Source organism: Microcebus murinus, chromosome 16, assembly GCF_040939455.1.
Source record: "Microcebus murinus isolate Inina chromosome 16, M.murinus_Inina_mat1.0, whole genome shotgun sequence".
Lineage (NCBI taxonomy): Eukaryota > Metazoa > Chordata > Mammalia > Primates > Cheirogaleidae > Microcebus > Microcebus murinus.
Genome location: NC_134119.1, coordinates 27,676,015 through 27,695,866, shown reverse-complemented (window position 1 = coordinate 27,695,866; position 19,852 = coordinate 27,676,015). Strand labels below are relative to the sequence as shown.

The 19,852-nt window shown below is 57.3% G+C and overlaps 1 protein-coding gene across 1 annotated transcript in view; it reads left to right on the top strand.

Annotated features, from left to right (window-relative positions):
* Positions 1-9,600: 9,600 nt before the first annotated feature.
* LOC105865993 (tyrosine-protein phosphatase non-receptor type substrate 1) overlaps positions 9,601-19,852 on the top strand; it is a 42,441-nt gene continuing 32,189 nt past the window's right edge. The window contains exons 1-2 of the mRNA XM_020281769.2: positions 9,601-9,760; positions 10,714-10,801. Of these exons, the coding sequence (XP_020137358.2) occupies positions 10,723-10,801 (79 nt within the window). The 5' untranslated portion in view covers positions 9,601-9,760; positions 10,714-10,722. The remainder of the gene's footprint in view (positions 9,761-10,713; positions 10,802-19,852) is intronic.

The following is a 19,852-nucleotide window of genomic DNA, read 5'->3' as shown; positions in this document are numbered from 1 at the left end:
AGAGGAGGGGTGCGTGCTGCCTGCCAGTCAGACGGCCTTAAGTCGACCAGGCTGCAGGGAGTCACCCCGGCTCCCTGAAAGGGCTGAGCGGGGGAGGGGAGACACACTCCTGCAGACTGGGACACACTCGGGGAGACACACAAAGGAAGGCCCGGGGCACACAGACACACAAAGACACACAGAGAGAGATGCACGGCACACACGGACATCGCGGATAGCACACACCCACACGTGTGCAGCACTCACGCACACGCAAACAAACCAAACACAGACAGACAGGCACACACCCCACAGTGACACACACCTGGACGCACAGACACGCAAAACCTCGGAGGAAGACATGCACAGCACGCATGGATATTTGCAGTGCAACACACACACACACACACCCATAGAGACACAGCCACATAGCAAAACACACCGTGTATGTACAAACACCTGCAAACAAACCCAAACAAATAGATACAGACTCAGAGTCACACAGACCGGCATGCTCCCTGGGGGCCACCAGTGCTGAGTTGTTAGCACGCCCTGCAGATGAGAGCCGTCAGAGCCGTCCTTCCCATCCCTGTCTCCCACTGCCGCTCACTCACGGGACAGTGTTTAGGGCCTACTGTGCACACAGCCTGGCACTGGGCCCCTGGGAGACCCGAGCGCTGTGACACAGTAGAGGAGTTCATTCGGGCCCTGGGAGCTCAGAGGCAGCAAGAGCACAGGTACGCACTGGGTTCAGAAAACCATTTCCAGATCTGTACAAAATGGATTGCCCAGAAAGGTAGTGAGCTCCCCACCACTGGAGGCAATCTAGCGCACCCAAGCTTTCGTGCATTCAGATGGGAGAAAATGGGTGCCAGGGGAATTGAAGGCCTTTAAAATCCCTTCAAGCCCTTATATCCTTTCTTTCTATCAATTTCCCTGGACTTCAAAACAGTAGTCTTCACAATTTTTTGTATCACATTACCTATTAGTAAAAACATTTTACACATGCACCCCCAATGTATGTATATTTGTTTATTTACAAATGCATTCTGTACATCTTTGCCTAATATGTTACATACTCCATAGAACATACACAAAAATAAAATAACTTGAAATAATGGGATAAAAATACATAGATTGCTACTTTAAAGGACAGGTAGAGTGGAAAGGAAAGTGATGTAACATTTATCGAGTGCCTCCTGTGTGCCAGACTTTTGATGTATATTATTTCTTTGACTCTTCAAAATAGCCCTGTAAAGAGGCGAGCCACTTTACAGATGAGACATTAAATGGCAGCCAGGCAGTGTCCTTTACCTCAGTCACACACCTGTAGCTGGCGGGGAAGGGGCTGAGACTTCCGTGGAGTCAGGGACAGAGCCCTTTGGTTCTGCAGGCGGCAGCTGCAGGTCGGGCGGCAGAGGGACTGTGCAATCTGCCAGGAGCCCTGAGTGACAGCCTCGAGGCTGAGCAGCAGGTACGGTGCTCAAGCCACAGGCACAGGTGGGCCAGACATGGCCGTTTCTGTCCCCTAAATCTTGCTGCTCGAAGTGGAGCCCAGAGACCAGCAACGTGGGCCGCACCTGGAAGTGTATGAGACATGTAGAATGTCGGCCCCACAGCCGACCTACTAAGTCACGGTCTGCATTTAACAAGACTAAAGTTTGAGAAGCCCTGAATTCCTCCAATTCACCTGGACTGTGACCCCACGGAGAAGCTGGGAAGAAGCAAGGCCAGCCTGAGTCGTGCTCGTGCTCGGGGCTCCCTCCTCTCCTGAGCCTGCCCAGTCCCAGGGCCATAGAGTCCCCAGGCATTTGAGGAGGCTTGCAGGGATCTGTCCACACAGCTGCCTGCAGCTCCCCGGCCTGACCCCGCAGTGGCCCCCACCCTGCTCCCAGTAAAAGCTGCGGGCCTCCCCCTGGCTGCAAGGCCCTGCGGACCTGGACCCGGCACTGCTCCCTCCCCACCTGTCTCCCCCTCACGCTTCTGTTTCCTGGCTGCCCTCGAACTCGCACCCCAGGGTCTTTGCACTGGCTGTTCCTCTCACGCAGTGTCCCTACGGCTCTCCCTCACACTTCCTTCAGGAAACTCCACTCCCCGAGCCAGACATTCCCGGAATAGAACAGCACCCCTGACTCATGAGTTCCTCCCCCTATGCCCACACCGGCATGTGAGCGCCCGAACCGTGACTGTCTCCCTTCTACCACCCAGCACAGCACCTGGCGCTCAGAAAACATCTGTTGGCTGCGGGAGGGCGGGCCACTGCCCCACCCCAGGGCCCCTCTGTGTCAGCGGCACGTGGGGCCTGCAGTGAGGACAGAGGCTTGAGACCCGGGTCAGGCTTCCTGGGGCCACCACGAGCCCTGCCCTCCTGGTCCTGCTGGGGTGGGGCCGCACCCCTGCTGGCCTGATCCCCTCCAGCCTGGCCTCTGCAATGTGCTCTCCCTGTCCCCAGCCCCCTGCAGTCCTCCCTGGGACTTCAGTGAAGACAGGGGTGCTGAACCCGGGCCTGCCGCCTCCTACATCCCTGCGGCCTATCTGTAACACTAAGGCCAACTATCTGCTCGACACCGGGGAAGAGAAACACCAAGAGGACAAACATCCGCTACTATTTTCTAACTTGGCCTGTCATGTCTGTAGGCAGTGAGACCTCAGGACACCCCTGTCCCCCTCTGCACCTCAGTCTTCTTGTCTATTCCATGGGGACAATTATTGCCTTTTTTTTTGCTGAAGACAGAATGAATGAGACTTAGTGAGAAAGGAAACTGTAAGGGTGGAATTTCAGGTTTGAACCAGCCTGGTGTTGTAGGCACTGGGGGAGGGGGTGTCAGGGGAGCATCTGGAGTAAGGAGGGGGACTAAGGGATTTGGTATCAAGAGATCCAGGTTCATGGCCCTGCGTTGCCACCCACCAGGCATGTTGCCCAGGCAGAGCCTCTGTTTGCTTATCTGTACAATGGGTACATTGTGCTGTGAGGCTCCCATGAGGTAACCTGCCAAAGGGCTCCAGAAAGAAGGCCTGGGGGGACTTCCCAGCCCACCTCCCTCTTTGCTGCAGTGGCAGTGGCAGCACGAAGGCCATGCTACCCAGAGGCCACGTCGGCTCACCAGGCCGCGGCAGGGAAAGTGGTGTGGGTTGCCTGGGCTTTCCCGGAGAGCCGAGCCGGTTCCTGCCGCGGGACGGACACTTCCTCTCGGGAACAGGAATGAAGCCAACTAGAGTCTTGGCCTCCCTGCCAGGGAAGGCAGCTGGAAGTTCCACAGGGACACCTGTTCCTCGAGGAAAGCCAGGCCAAACCGGGCCTCGGGGTGCAGGAGCCCGAACCCCTCAGAGCTGCCAGGGCCCGCAGGGACAGAGCCGCTTCCTGCTTCCTGCTGGCTCCTTCTTTCCTGAGCCCCACTCCAGGTGCGGGGGAGCAGAGGCAAAGACCCCACGTGGAGCTCAAGCCGGAGTGGAGAGAGCCTCGGCAACCGGTCAAGAACTAGACATGCTACCAAGAAAATAAAGTGGGGCAAGGGGATAGGAAGCAATGGGACCATTTTAGCTAGAGTGCTCAGGACGAGCTTCTCTGCGGGGCTGACACTGGAGCACAGACCCAAAGGAAGAGTCAGGCGGACGAGCTAGGCAGCTAGCTGGGGAAGAGGGTTCCAGGCACGGGAGCGGCAGGTGCAAAGGCCCTGAGGTGAGCGCCTGCTGGGCTTGTTCAAGGAATATTGAGAAGGTGGGTGTGGCTGGAGGGGAGTGCGGGGGAGAGTGGGGGAGGCCGGGTGGGGGGAAAGATCACATGGGGCCTTGTGGGCTGCATTGAAAACTTCGGGTTTTATTCTAAAAGATAAGAGGGAAGGCTAGTGGGAGGTGTTGATTGAAGGAGGGACAAGGTGTAGAGTTCGGGGGGAACCAGGGCCAGTGAGGAGGTGACCGCCCTAATCCAGGTGAGAAATGAAGGTGCTGGCACCAGAGCACAGTGCAGGTGGAAGGAGTGGTCGGACTCTGGGTTTGTTCTGATGGTAGAGCCACAAGGATTGGCTGACACGTCTGTGAGTGAGGACAAAGAGAAAGAGATGAGCCAAGAGGGGCCACGGTATTTTGCCTGAGAAACTGCAGGAGCAGAACTGAGATGGAGAACGTGGGACAGGAACAGGCACCAAACATCATTCTGAGCTGCCATTTGCTGGTACATATTCTCTCTCTCTGTCTCTCTCTGTCTCTCTCTCTGTCTCTCTCTCTCCCTCTCTCTCTCCTTGTTACCCATTAATCCTGTCCTCGGCCTGTTTCCAGATGGGAAGCTGAGGCTGAGACCCATCCAAGATCACCCAGCTAGTCAGGGGCAGAGCCTGGATTTGAACGCACAGCACTCAGCCACTGAGCTATACTGTCCCACCGCAACCACAGCGAGCTAGGGTCATCACTCATCAGATCCTGGTGTGCCTATGGCCTGTCAGCAGGGCCCCACAGAAGGACCTGGAAACCATGGAGCCAGCACCCCCGTGCTGATAGACACCCAGAGAGGGCACCATGGGGCGTCCCAAGCTCACAGCAGAGGCCGGAATGTGCAGAGGTTGGAAGCAGGGGCTGGGGAATGAGAGCCCATGGATTCAAAGCCTGGATCTGGAGCTCTCAAGCTGTATGCTCTTAGACAAGCCGCTTAAGCGCCCTGTGTCTCAGTTTTCTCATCTGTGCAATGGGGATAAGAAGCCCTTCAGGCCGGGGGCTTAGCAAGTGCTCCCACATTTTAGTTGTGATTGGTATTACTAGGCAGAGTCAGCACTCGAACCCAGGTCTCTCGGTGCAGGCTGAGACAGTCTGCTGTCGGCCTTTGCATCACCATCCAGGAGGGGACCCGCTCCCAGAGGTGAGGGGGGAGGCTCAGCTCAGCACAGCTGGGCTCAGCTCTGGGCGGGCGATCCTCAGAGCCTGAGACCCGTGTTTAGGGCCTGACAGTGTGGTCCCGCCCCCGAGGAGCTCAGGCGAGCCGCCTGCCTGCCTGCCAAGTTGCTTAGTCTCTGACTTTCCCGGGAAAACACTAATTACAGCAGAGCTCCCCCAGGCCCTGGCCCGGGGATCTGTCACAGCCCCTCAGCTTCGAGCGCTGGCTGCAGTCTCTGAGCAGGTGCTGTCCTGCCCTCTGCCTTCTCCTTAGGGGGACGGGCACCAGAGGAATGCACAGACCCGCCAGTGGGGATGCTGGGTGTGGGCTTGCGAATGATTCCCACCTTGGCTTGAACCGCAGTCTATTCAGCGGTTCTCAAAGCGTGGTCCCCGGACGAGCAGCCGGGGCCTCGCTAGAAATGCAAATTCTCGGAGCTTACCCAAGACCGGCTGAATCAGACACTCTCAGGGTAGGGCCCTGGCATCCGTGTTTTAACAGCCCCTCTAGGAGATGTTCATACCCGCCCAAGTTGGAGGATCACAGCTCTGATCCCTGCGCAGCTGTGGCTGAGGGGAGGGCCCGCAGGGAGGGATTGTGAAGCGGGTGGGCTGAGGCACAGGCTCAGGGGGACCCTCTTCAAATCTGGGCTCTGCCGATTCCTTACCCTGTGATCTTGAGCAAATCACTTTTTTATTTAATACACATTATCGGCAACCTGCTGTTCACTGTTGAAGGCCCTGGGGCTGCAGCTCTGAGACAAAACAGTGGTGGTAGCCAATATCTTTACATATATTAATTCATTCAATCCTTATAAGAAACCTTTTAGGTAGGTTCCTATCATCACCCCAATCTGGGCACGGGAGGCACTCGGATCGTCAAAGTAACCTGCCCCACAGCTGGGGGGGGGGGGACAGCATGCAATAAAGACACAACACTGGCAGGTCTTGACGCATGCTACGAAGACAGAGTGGGGAGGGGGGCATACTGGGGCAGGGGTGGCCTCTCAAAGTCTCAGCTTTCTCACCTGTAAACCGGGGGAATGATTAGCACCCTCTGCCAGGTGTGGTATGAATATGTCACAGGAACAAGTCTGCGAAGCATAGTAGATGCTGAACAAATGGGAACTGTCATTTCTTTGGAAAACTGTTCAAATCCTGACTGCTTCAGCCATCCACTCGCTGTGTATTCTGGAGGAGTCTCTCCATCCCTCAGTGTGCCTCAGTTTCCACAGCTATAAAATGGGAGCGATGGCAGCCACCCGGGAGAAGGGCTGTTGCGAGCCTTGGAGGGAGCCTGCCCTGCGCAAGGATCAGAGGACGGGGCGGGCTCAGCAAGGCCACCCCCAGCCCGGTCAGCAGCTTCTCTCCAGGGCAGTTGGTTCCCGGTCCGGGCTGCCCGGGAGGCCATGCTGTTTTTATTTTTATTGTTCTGGCTTCACAGCTGAGGCTTCTAACTCCAAATGGCTCTTCTTGCCCAGAAAAATAGGTCGTTGGCAGCTCCAGCCTCCTGACAGTCCCCACACAAAGGCAGCCTGGCGGGCCTGCCTGCTGACGCCAGCCCAGGGTTACGGGAAGCGGGGAGCGGAGCGTGGGCAGGGCCGGAGCTGGGGCCGCGCAGGTGCCACTGTGCCCGGGGAAGAGGGGCCCTGCTCAAGTCGCATTCTGTCTCTGGGCTCGTCTCCTCACCTCTAGAAACCCAGCAGCCTTGCTGAGGCTCCCGGGAGACGAAGACTGCCGAGGGCCCGGCACGCACAAGGGCTGCAGCTCCAGATGGGCCCCGGCCATGGCTGCTTTCACATCTGTGTCACCACTGACCCCCTGTGTCAGGGTTGTCCCTGTTGTTTCTATTTCACAGATGAAAAGACTGAGGCTCAAAACAATTTTTTTGCCCGAATGGCAGAAGTCAAATCACAAAGTCTTAGCTTAGCCCCATCCCCCTCTCCTGGTGCTCATTCAAGTCCCTCCAGCAGACCCCGGATGCCAGGCTAGGGATGCGATCTGACCTCTATGAAAGGGTCCCTCGGGCTGCTGAGTGAGGAACAGGAAGAACAAGGTGGCAACAGGCCACCCAAGTGAGAGAGGCGGAGCTTTGCTGACAGATGTGCTGGCAGATCGCCCTCTGGGAACAACAGAGAAGAGTCCAGGCTCCCATCCCCCCTCCTCAGTGAGACCTTCCCTGCCCATTTCAAACTTGCACCCCAGCCCTCTCATCAGCGCTGGGCCCCTTCCCTGCCTTATCTTCCTGTAGCACCTACCTCCATCTGACACACGGAACACGGTACTGAAGGGCTTATTTCCCCTACTAGAATGTCAGCTCCTTGAGGGCAGGGATTTTTGTTTTTCTGTTTTTTATTTTTTTACAACTGCTGCATCCCTAGTGCCTGGCACATAGTAGATGCTTAATAAATATTGTTGAGTGCATGAATGAATATGCATGAAGGCAGTTCGATTTCAATCTAGGGTGGCCCAGACCGCCTGCTATGGGGGTGGCTGAGTCACACCAGTTATGTGCCATTATCTCTCAACATGACCTCAGGCAAGTTGTCCTTCTGCCTCAGTTTGCCCATCTGCCCATTGGTCTCAGTGACCTCTCAGCCTTGAGACTGGCCAAGGGTGCTTTTTATGTGGACAGAGAACAAGGCTCAGGGGCCCCTCTGGGGACAGGGGCAGGAGTGAGGATGAAGGGCCCCTGTGTTGGGAAGCCCTGCTGAGCGCCTTTGCCAAAGGTGCTGTGCATAAATAGCAGGTGCTTCCATTATTATCCTTCCCTAATCCCCAGTTTCCTAATCCCGGGCAGGTTTGTGTGTGTGTGTCTTGGGGAATGGTGAACAGCAGAGCCTTCTGGAAGCCCAGGGCAGGCGGCGCCTCTTCTCTGACCTCATCAGCAGCCCCTACCCCACTCCCACCCCAGATGGACTCTGGTACCAGATTTTCCCAGGAGCCTCATTGGTCACCTTCACGGTTCCAGCCAGATGGGGCCGAGGAGATGGAGACTTGCCCTGCCCCCCACCTCGGATGCCAGGATGACCCCAGAACGATCTCCTTCCTCATTGGTGCCCGAATCCACGCTGCCCTCTCCCCAGCCCACTCTCCACTCACAGTGTGGCCTTTAAAACACATAAATCAGCCCACAACCCTCCCCTGCTGAAAACCCTCCAATGGTTTCCCATCTGCAGAATAAATGCAGATAAACCGAGGCCTTCAAGGCCACCCAGCCGCCAGCTGGACCACCCTTGCCCCTCCAGCACACTTTCCTCCAGCCAAGTTGGCCTCGGGGCCTGTGTCTGTCCTGGCCTCTCTTCCTGGAACACCCTTCTCCCCAGGGCTTCACCTTTCTCTCCCTCCTGTGTGGGTCACTGTGATGCTCTCCCACATCTGACGAAATGAAAAGCCCCCTGCACTTCGACGCCGCCCAGAACCCTGTGGGTTCCCGGGGACTGTCATCAGATCCTGTACTTACTTCCCAAATGCCTACGTTGCACTTGGTACGAGCGTGGTTCTTTTTGAAGTGCGGTACAAATATCAATTCATCTAGTCCTCACAATAGCCCTTTGGTTGATATTCCTGGGGCCTCATTTCAGATGGGGAAGTTGAGGCCAAGAAGCCATAGGGTATTTGACAAGTACACACTGTTCACAACAGGTGGCCGAAGGGGAAGGGTTTGAACCCAGGGAGTCTGGCCCATGCTCTCAAGAGCTGCACCCTGCCTGCTCCCATCTGTCTCAGCACAACAGCAGGACCAGGCATTTGACCAGGAGGCGGGGCGGGGGTGGGGGCGGGGCAGGGGTGGTCACTTTTGCACAGGTCTCTAGCCTGGGAATCAGAAATTCAAATCGTATTCCAACCCCAGGCCTTGCTGTGTGGCCTTGGGCAAGTGTACTCCCTCTCTGGGCCTCAGCTCCCTCTCCATTTACAGCCTGGGCCTTCTCCCACCTTGCTACATTTATAGCCTCTTAACTGCCACCGTGTGAAGCAAAATTGGTCCTCTCCAAGCTTATTTCCAACTCAAAAACCCTCCAATTAGCAGAGGGTCTCGAGCTGCTTTCTGTACCCACAGCGCAGGGCCTTCTTTTGCCACATGCCCCCACCGCTGTCGCCCCCACCGCTGACCCGGCTGCCACGGGGACACAGTGTTCCCTCAAGAGGGGGAACACAGGCTGCTTTCTCCACGGAGGGGTTCTGTCCTCTCCAACTCCAGGCCCCTTGCCCATCCAACTCCTGTCCTCCCATCTTCCTCATTGCCTGTCATTTTCCTAGAGCCCCAGCCTTCAAGGCTCCCACTCTCCCCCTACGCCCCTGCCTGGGCCTTCCCTACCCCCTGAACCTGCCCTCCGAGACAGACCGGAACCAGGCCGAGCTCCCACCTCCCGGGGAGGCCCCTGGCCCTTCCCAGCCACAGCCCCTTCCCGCTACCTCTCCTCCCTGCGCCTCTTTCCCAGGCGGTACTGAAGTCCTTCCTACACACACGCTATTTTTGTACCATCACTCTCTTCTTCCTCTCCCCCTTCCCCCTACATTCACTTACTTCCTGCTTTTCCTTCACCTCCGCCCAGCCCTGGAAGAATCGGGCGCCTCTGGCCGGCACCCACCCCGAGAGGGCCTTCAGCTTCGGGGCTCAGGGGCAGGGCACCTCGGGGAGGGGCAAAGGCCGACACGCACCACCCCCACCCCTCCACGCCCCCTCTGCTCCGCCGCCTCCAGCCTGTCGCCCCAGGGCACGGGACTAACGGCGGCGAGTCCGGAGGCGAGGGGAGGTCGGCCGCAATTTCCCCGGTCCACCTTAAGAGGACGGTGTAGCCAGCTCGCGGCGCTGACCTTAGAAAAACAAGTTTGCGCAAAGTGGAGCGGGGGGCCCGGCCTCTGGGCAGCCCCCGGCGGCGCTTCCAGTGCCCTCCAGCCCCCGCGGGAGGCGCAGGTCCGAGCCTGGCGGGCAGCGGGAGTGCAGAGGGGGCCGGGTCGGGCCGGGGGCGAGCCGCGCGGGCTTCCGAACTGGCACACAGTCGGCGCCCGAGGCGCGTCCGGTCCCGAGCCCGAGCGGGCTGCGGCGGTTCGCGCGGCCGCCTCCGGGGGCTGCAGCGGGGGCCCGCGCGGGGGTGCAGGGCTCGGCGCGGCGCGGGGGGCGACGCTGCCCTCCGCGGCCCGGCGCGCGGCGCGCAGCCCTCGCTCCCTCCCCGGGGCGCGCTGCTGGAGGGCGCGCAGGCGGGCGCTCGCTCGCCGAGAAGGTGCCGCCGGGCCGGAGCCCCGCAGCCCCGGGCGGGCGGGAAGGCGCGAGGAGGAGGAAGAGAAGGAGGGAGGGGGCCGGGCCGCCGGGAGGGTGGGGGCAGCGGCCGGGACTGCGGGCCGGGGGCGAGCCGAGCCGCCCGCGCCGCGAGGAGCCCGGGCGGGGCAGGTGGGCAGCGGCGGGGGCGGCTCCGCGCGGCCGGGCTCGGCCGTGCTGCCCCTCGCCCTGCCCGCGCGGTCCTCTCTCCCGCGCTGTCTGTCTCGATCTGCGCGCCGCCTCGCTCACTCCTCGCTCTCGCGCTCTCCTCCTCTCTTTCTCCCCCTCGCGCCTCTCGGTGTCTCTGGCTCTCTGCCTGGCTCCCTTGGGTCTGTTTCTCTCTCCTGCCGCCTCTCCCTGGCCGCCCCTGGCTTTATTTCTCGCGCGCTTGGGGTCTCTTCCCCTCTCCGTCTCCCGATCTCTCTGGGGGGGGGGGTCTCCGAAAATCGCGGCGGTGACGGCGGCTCCTAAGCCGCTCCAGGCGCCCGTTCGGGAGAGGGGGGGAAGCCCGGCCGGGAGGGGGAGGCGGGGGGAGCCTTAGTCACTTCCCCGCTCCAGCCTGCGCCCGCCCGAGCGCGCACTCACGGCCGCTCTCCCTCCTCGCTCCGCAGCCGCGGCCCATGGAGCCCGCCGGCCCGGCCCCCGGCCGCCTCGGGCCGCTGCTCTGCCTGCTGCTCGCCGCGTCCTGCGCCTGGTCAGGTAAGCTAAGCACCCCCTGCTCCCCACCGCTGCCCTCCCCAAACTGCGGGCTCAGGCCTCTCCGACTGACACCGGCATCCACTCTGCCTATGCTGAGCAGTAATAGGGGGAGGGATGCCTGTAACCCGGGTAATGGGTACAGAAACTGAGGCCCAGAGAGGGCCAGCGATGTGCCCAAGGTCACACAGCTAAGGATAGAACCTAGGTCTCTTTGCTATGAGGGTCTGTCTCTGTGGATTCCGACTACGTGCAGTGTGCTGGGCGCTGGGACAGAGGAGATGAGTTGGTGGCCCCTGCCCAGTCCGTTGGGGGAGGCTGGCTGACGGGGGCTTTCTGAGCAGGGCGCCCTGCCTTCCCTAGCAGCTCTCTGCCTAGACTTATGCTTTCCACATGTTTGGCTTCAGGGGCGGAGGGGGAGGGGGTGAGGGCAGAGGTCCTCCCAGTGCCGCCTGGAAAGGAAGGAGACAGGCTGTTGCAATTAGGAAAGAGTGAGCTCTCCCTCTGGTGCACGGAGTAAATCGCTGTTTGTATATGGGGGGGGAGAAGAAGGGGGGGCGGTAACCCAGAGTGAGCTGCTGCGATCAACAGATCCTATGTGAAAACGGTGGATTGTCCCTGTGCTTGCCAAAGCCTCTCCCTGGATGTCTCCCTCCTTGAGGCTCTCCCGGCTCCGCTTCCTCCTGCCTTCCCCAGGCTTCCAGCTCCCTGCGGTTCAGGTGCTCTGTGGGGATGTTACCTGTGGCTCTGAGCATGTCTTTCTGTTGGCCTACATCAAACACCTGGCTGTCGCCAGCAGGCGGGCTCTGAAGGCTACTGTGTGTGTTCGCCAGTGGGTGAGGTCACCATTCCGGAGTCCTGCTTCTTAAAGGGGTTTTGCAAAAACCGCGGGTCTCCTGGGAGGGCGTGGGGTGGGCAGAGAAATGGCTTTCCAGGAGTTGGGAGGGAGAGAAGAATGGGGATCTTGTTTTTTGGCCTCTTAAAGCTGTGTTGTGGGCATAGGGGTTTCTGTACCTCCCAGCATTGAGAAGGGAGGAAAAGATGAGGTCAGTATCCAGCCCCCCCCCTTTGCATTTGCCTAGAGACTGGTAACCACCTGATAGCAGGGAGAAAGGGAGAACTAGCAAAGAGTGGGCGGAAGGAGAAGTGGGGGCCAACAGCAGCTCCCCCTTGCCCTGCAGTTCCCCTGAACCCCAGGAATCCACATAGACATCCCCCCACCCCACCCCAGTTCTTTTCAGTTACAGTTGGGTCCTTGCTAGGCGGAAGGAAGCACTGATAAATTTCATGTCTCTCCAGTGAGTGGCATCTCCTATCCACTCCTTCCTGTCTGAGCCGGCCATTTCTACCCTGCAAAAGTCCGAGTTCCTGCCCTGCCGCCCTTCCTGGCCTGGAAATGCACAAGCGTCACTTGCAAGTTCTTAATTTTCCTGAAGTAGGGAACTGGGCCCAAGTTAATTTCTAAATGTCTATTCCAGACCCTTCTCCGACCAGGAGCCTGTGGCTCAGTCCCTGGCAAATGAACGGTGACGCTGATTGACAAGTGTTCAGATGGGCAGCCTGCCTTTCCCAGGGCACTGGCTGGGAACACCAGCACCTTTCTTGTGAGCAAATCTCCCCCTTTTGCCTATAAAAACAATCTATAAAATGGTAAAGATTGGGCCATAAAACTTCCGTTCCAATCCATTCAGCATCAATAGCCTGAAAAAGTGGGAGCAGCAGAGGGGCCAAGATTAGCTTTGAAATAAATAAATCTTAGGAGGTAAAAATGAGTTTCTTGGGGAAGGGATGGGATGTGACCCTCACAGTTCAAGCCTCCCAGCATCCTTCACTCTGTTCTTCAGGGTCCTGGTCACACCCTGGACCCAGGGAATGGAATTCACCTGGTTTGGCTGAAGAATGGGGCTTTGGGACACCCCCTCTGTAGCTTCAGATATGGAATTTACGACAAAGTGGAAGAGAGACAGGATACAAGGGCAAGAAGGTGGAAGGAGGCAGTTGTCCAATTTTCTAAGAAAATGGATTTGTTCGAGTGAGAAACTCAAATGTCAGGCTTAGGAAAGCAGCCTTGGATCGAATGACTACGAGTGTCTCGGGCAGAACTGTCAGCCTGGGAGGTGTCACATGATTGCTGTGGCTTCACATGATCACTGTTTGGGGGGGAATGGGGCTGGTCATGTGGATTATCTTGGTTGGGGGAGGCAAGGGAAGAAGTTTCTAAAGATTGCTTTCAGCGCAAGTGCTGCCAAAGGGAGATTCTAAAAAGATACCAGTGAAGTCACCAACCTGTGTTTTTGGAGCCAATGTGAGGCCTGTTTCCCAAAACAGCTGCACTGGGAGCGACTCTCAGCCTGGGAGAAGGGCAAGGGCTGGGCTTGGGGACTCTGGCAGCAGGGCCGGACACTGAACCTGCTGGATGCTTGCTTGGCCCCACCTAGGCCTTGGGACCTCTGGGTCACCCCTCGGGCAGACCTCGGATGAACCGCCATTCACTCCTTTGCTCTGGTTGGGAGGAAGCCAAGCCAAGTTGGGGTTCAGGCTTTCGGGGGACAGCTGGACCCTCCAGTGAACCTCTGACCCTTTGGCAGAGGGTGGCATGCTGGTACTTTCCTAAATGGTGAAGTTAATCTCACTTCCTCTTTCTTAAGAAAGCGGGGAGGGTTCGGCTTGATGCAGTTCAGGCTCTTGGAAGGTCCGTAACGCCATGGTGTTCTCTGGGTACTTTCTGGCCACTAATTATTCTTTACCAACCCCATGGAGGCTCATGGTGTGATTCATTCCTTTACTTGCAGTCATGCAGCACGTGTGAAGTGCTGGTGTGGACCATGTGTTGAAAGAAGGGAGGAGAGCCAATGCTCACTAACTAGTTAACTGCGTTCCGGGCTGTATGCTGTGTCTGCAGCATCTCATCAGCAAAGATGAGTCAGCTCTTCTCCCCATTTTTCAGATGAGGAAAGTCGAGTTCCAAACTGGGGATGCAACTTGTCCAAGTGGTAGATGAGCTGGCATTTTGGATACTGGCCTTCCCGAGCTGGGTGGCCTGTGAGGGAAGACAGGATTACTTTGTCGGAGCTGGAGAGGGTGAGAGAAGCCCCCTCTGGGTGTAGGTGGAGGATGGTGGAAGAGTTTCTTTTCTGGGCAGAAGTTTTTTGACTGAGTCAAAAGCATTTCTCTGAGAGACCACGGTGGATGGAAGAAACACTGACAGCCCCTTGGTCCTCCCAAACGACAGCACTCGGGGAGTGATGCGGCTCCCGTAGAGCCCCCCCATTCTAGGCTGCCGAGCTCTGGAGCCCCTAGAGCTGGAATATTCCTCCCTGCATCTTCCTGGTGCCCTTTGCGACAGATGGAGAGGGGGTGTGCGAGAGGAAGGGAGTCTAAAAGTGTTGTGCGGATCCCACACGCGCTCGCTGCTTCCAATGGCTCCGTGCGACAGGTTATTTTCTTATTTGTAGTCCTGGACTGACGGAAGGTTTCCCCCCCCCCTCTCTCTTTTTAAATGTGCTCAGATTTCTGGCCTGTCAACACAGCCCAGATCATGTCACTCCCCGGCTCAAAACTGTTGAGTAGGTCCAAGTTTTCTTTAAAAAACAAAAAGCTGCAGCCAGGCCTGGGCTTCGTCCCCGACAGGCCTGATTTCCAGCCACGTGTGTTCCCACAAGCTGACCTCTTGAGATGTTGTCAGATAACTGGACTTCCTCCCTGCAGACTAGGGCTGCGCTGCCGGCTCCCCAAGCGCATAAGCACCCAAAAGACCCTGAGAAGGCCTGCAGGGTAGAAGCCCACGTTGGAGCACGTTTGCTCCAGTGTTCCCTGAACATATGAACGAGAGGCGTGTGGTTTGTAGAACGCCCATTAACATGCAGCCTAGCCCAGTTTGGTAAACACTTTTGTACAAATCCATGCCCTCAGCTCAACTCTCAGCTCTCTGAACCTGCACCCTTGCTGCTCCTGACACCCGAAATGCCCTTCCCTATACCTCCTTGTCTTCCTGTGTCCACGTCCTGAGCATCCTTCAAGGTTCAGCTCGTATTCCTCCCGCTCCAAGGGACCTCTTCCTCTTCCAAGCCTGCCCCCCAGGATTTTATCTGCTCCTTGTCTGAGGCTACTTTTTCCTTCCTCTTTGTTTTGTCACCATCTGCATGCCCTTTCACCCTTACACCTGGGTCTGCCATCTTAGCGACTAGTTTAGCCTGTCCGTGTGGAGACGCAACCTAGCCTCGTGCCGAGACAGCTCTGAGGCCCAGGGGGCCAGTCGCAGCCCTGCTCCTTGCTTGGATCATTGACCCAGGTTCTCTGTGCCTCATTTGGGCCATCTGTAAAAGGGGAGTAGCATCGACATCTCTATTTCATGGATTATGTCCATCGATGCATGTGTCATGCTTGAAGCCGCGCCTAGTGCGTAGTAGGCTTTCTCTGTGCATGTTAGCCAGTGTTGGAATCATCGTTGTTTTGTTCTGCTTTGATTTCCTCATCTATAAAATCGGGACTGGCTTTTGTAAAGCGTCTAACACAGCTCCGTGCACATAGTAGGTGCTCGGAGAACAGCAAAAGCTGCCAAGTGAGCGAATGTCCTTCAGCCGGGTGCCTTGGCCGTAGCTATTATGCTCTTGGGGGATGAACAAATTGAGCAGAAACGCAGGCGGGTCTAGCGTGATTTCATTGCCGTCCCTGGGACTGAGCGCTGTGAGCGCAGCCGGCCTCTAGGTGTCTCTGTCTGATTCCACAGGTCTGGAATGGTGGATTCCCAGACCTGGAAAGCCGCAGGGGGCCTGAGAGAGCCTCTGTCCTTTCATCCAGCGCCTCATTGTGCAGCCCAGAAAACAGAGAAAAGGATTGGCCGCGCTCACGCAGGGGCTCCATGGCAAGGCCTGGGTGGGACGCCAAGCCTCCTGTGGAAAAGGCCAAGGCTTTTTAAAACTAGGCTCTTGCTGGAAGTTTCCACTGTTCAAGCCAGAGATCTGACAAGATCCTGAATTTCGTGGGAAAATACTAAAGTAATAATAATAATAATAGGAACCATGTGGGTTTTCTGCTTACTGGGCTTGGCACTTGGAGGGTGTGATCCCCTGGTGCTCACAGCTACCCTGGGTGGTGTGCACCGCCACCATCGGACCCCAGGGAGGAAACCGAGGCTCAGAGAGGTGAAGCGACTTGCCCAGGGCCACACAGTAAATGTCAGAGGAGGATGACCGCTCAGATCAGCCTAGTCGCAGAGCCTGTGTTGTTAACTATTGTGCCATCCCTTTGACATCACTTAGCCTTGCTTGACAGATAGGGAAACTGAGGCCTGGGGATGCTGGCATCCTGCTCTCCTGGTGCTCCTCTCATGTTTCTGTGGATCAGCGCATCCTCCCAGGAGGTGGGGACAGCAGGTGTCCCCAAGATGTGTTTCCGTCCCCACACTGGAGAAGGAAGCGTGTATTTTCACAGCTGAAACTGCTTTCCTGCTGACTTCTGGTGTTCCTGGGGCTGGTCTTCCGAGGGAGCCCCCAGAGACGGATTTTCCCTGCCAGGTGTCTTACCAGGCCCTCGGTCCAGAGAGATGCAGAGCAGCCGAGGTGGAAGTCAGAAGTCACGCAGAATCGGTTCTTTGTGTCTGTTAGATTTCCTGGCACATCCATCCGGGGCGCGGGGGGTTAGATGGCCGCCGATTAGCGCCAGGAGCCCAAGGAGATCAGGCACTGGGATCGGGAGGGAGATTGCGAGTCGGCTGAGCGATGGGCCTCCCGGCCAGGAGGGACAGCCGAAGCAGAGGGAGAGCGAGGGGGTGGCGCTGCCAGGGCCACCCTTCTCTGATGCCCCATCCTTCAGGCTGCCTGTCAGCGCACAATGTGCTTGGCACACGCTGAGCCGTGAACACATGTTTTCTCTTCCTTATCTTTTTATTTTGGAAAATTTCAAACATATGCAAAGTAAGAATGATGTAACAGATTCCAGCTCCGACACGGATCCTCTGTGTGCCATTCTCGGGGAGTTTCGTAGAGCACATGCCGCTCTGATGTACATCCCTTCGTGTGCACTGCTGTCTGATTCTTCCAACAAGCCAGAGGCATGGAGTCCTTCTTCCCCACTTTACAGATTGGAAACTGAGGCTTCCTGAGGTCAAACTGGGTTCACCCCAAGGCCACAGCGCCAGTGAGAGTTACAGCCAGGATCCAAGCCTTGGTTTACTCTTAACCACTTTGTGGTTGTCATTAGTGTCATTTTAATAATAAATATTCATTCAACAAATATTTTTTAGCATCTACCATGTGCCAGGGGTAGCTGTAGGTGTTTGGGGGATATACGAACATGAACAAAACACACGAAAACACCTGCTCTCAATAGAGCTGGCATTCCAGTGAGGAAGAGTAAACACACACAAGTAAACAAATTATGTCAGGTGGTGCTGGGAAGAAAACTAAAGCAGGACGAGGAAATAGACAAGGTGGGGTGGGGACAGACCTGGATAAAACTGAGGGAACAGCCACAGGAATATCAAGGGAAGAGCTTTCCATGCAGGAGGAACAGCATGTGCAAAGGCCCTGAGGCAGCAGCCAGCTTGCTATGTTCCAGGAATAGCAAGGAAGCCAGTGTGGCTAGAGCAAAAGGAGACAGGGGTGGGGGAGTTAGGGAGGTCAGGGCCAGACCAAGCGGGGTCTGGTTTGTTGAGCACCTGACATTGAACATGCCTGGCCACGTGACAGGAGCACTATACGTTACCGTATTTAATTCTCACCACTGCTCTGGGAGGTGGGAACAATGATTATACCCATTGGGCAGAAGAGGAAACTGAGACTCAGAGAGGTAAAGTGACTTGCGCAAGGTCACGTGGCTTTTAAGTGCAGAGCTAGGATTTGAGCCCAGGCCGTAACTGCGGCAGCATCCCCGTCACCGCTCTCCCTGTCCACCTTGCCTCCCCCGGTCCCTTCACCCATAGCAGCCGGAGTGAATCAAGTCATCCTTCCCCCTGCTCCAAACCTTCCCGCGGTTCCCACTGCCCTAGGAATAAAATCAAAGTGCCTACCGTGTGGCACTTTCTGGACCACATCTGTCGCTCCAACCTCCTCTCTAACCTCCCTGTCCTTCCTCCATGGGCTTCAGCCTTGGCAGCCTTCATTCTGGCCCTCTCTGCACCAGCTGCCTCCTCACCTCAGGGCCTTTGCACGTGCTTTTCTCTCCTACTGGACCCCCTTCCCTGGCCTCTGCTTCCTCCAGGTTTGGGCTGCTGTCTCACATCCTCAGAGGCTTCCTATCCACTCCCCTCCGAAAGAGTTTCCCCTCATGATTCTCAGTCATTGTGCCAAATTTGTTTGTGTCCTATAGTGCTCCTACGTATTTCTGTATTTCTTTGTTTCGTTATTTCAGCCCTGCCCCCCCACTAGGATATAAGCTACATGAGAGTAGGGACTATGGCTAGGTTATTCACTGCTGGGCTTCCCAGGACCTTAGCACAGGGCCTGGCGCACAGTAGGTAGGTTAATTCATGTTGGTTGAAGGGAGGAACAAGGTTGGTACTAAAATCCCCCTTGTAAAGAGGAGGCTCAGAGCTGTGAAGTTGCACAGGCAAAGCCTGTGCCTTGACTGCCACGTGGTCCCACCTCTGTGGCTGGGGCCGGGGACCTTTCCCCAAATCCCTGCCCCTTGCACTGTCACGGGGGCCCTAAAACATCGGGAAGCACGAAGACATCAGTGCCAGGTGGGGTGGGGGGAGGTGGCCAAGAAACTCCAGAATTTGTACTTAAAATTCCGGCGACACGAAACTGCTTGCCCTGCTTTAGACACCATGATGAATGAGCAGGCGCTGCGCACCGCGCGACGTGACACAATTAGCGCTGCACCCTTGGCCGGGGTTTGGTTTGGAGGGCACAGCTCAGGGTCAGCCCCCCCGGGGGTCGTGGTTGCAGAGGCGTCTGGTGCAGGCGGTGAGGCCGGGCAGAGGCGGAGTCAGGCCACTCAGCAGCCCCGCGCCCTTGGCCACACGGCTGCTCCCCGAGCCTCGTCCGGTCGCCTGTGAAATGGGGGTGGTGACAGCCTGTCTTGCCGGGTGCCCGCGGAGGCTCGGTGAGGCCTGTCGTGCTCTGGGCAGTGTCGGTGCTCATTAGCCATCGTTACCGTTCCTGTTGTTGCTGTGCTGTCATCGTTGTGTGGTTTGGGGCCGGAACAAGCAGGGGGAGTCCCCACTCTGTCGTTTACCAGCAGGGAGATCTGAAACTCACTACTCTGCCACTTCCTGCCTCAGTTTCCCCTGCTGTGAAGCGGAGGCTTGGTTTGGTTGCTCTCCTGCAGGTCCCTTCCGGCTCTGGCACTCCCGCCCGACGCCCGTCTTGCCCCTGGTCTTGGTGACTCCCCACCCTCCTTCTCTGGCAGGAGAGGCCGTGGAGGGAGCACTGTGGAGGGAGCACCGCGTTGGACCACGAGCCTGACCTGGAACGCGGCCCATGTCTTCCCCACCCTGAGCCTCGGTGTCCCCTTCTGCAAAATGGGAACACTACCACTGTTTCCTCCCAAAGGGGGACGATTGAGGGTTAAGGGAACTAAGAGCCGTGAAAAGTGCTTTTCCGAGCTGCAAAAAGCTCTATAAAAGGAATCAGTGAATAGTGTCAGCTTGGGGAAAAATCCCTTCAGTCCGGAGACTGTCTGCTGTCGGCAGCAGAGTGTGCTGAAACCTTGGCAAATGTCGTTTAATAAATGCGTGTCGCTTTTAAGGGGGCCTTTATCTCTGCTGGGAAAATGCGTGCGCGTTCTTGGCAGCCGGAGCTTCCAGAAGCCTGAGCTGGAAGGGACCCGTCGCAGGGAGACGCGATCCCACGTGCTGGCTGCGGGCTCCGGTGTTTGAATCCCACCTCTGCCGCTTACCTGCCTCTCTGGGCTCAGCTTCCTCACCTGTAGGAAGGGACCGGTGACGGCAGCCGGCACTTGCTGCGCTGGGCTGTCGTGAGGGCTAAACGAGAGCTTCCCGGTGTCTGGGTGATCGTGCATCGCTCCCGTGAAAGCCCGGCCGGGCAGCACCAGGGCCCGTCTCGGGGGGATGGCTGGAGCCTGGAGGTTGGGAGGACACCAGCTGGCTTC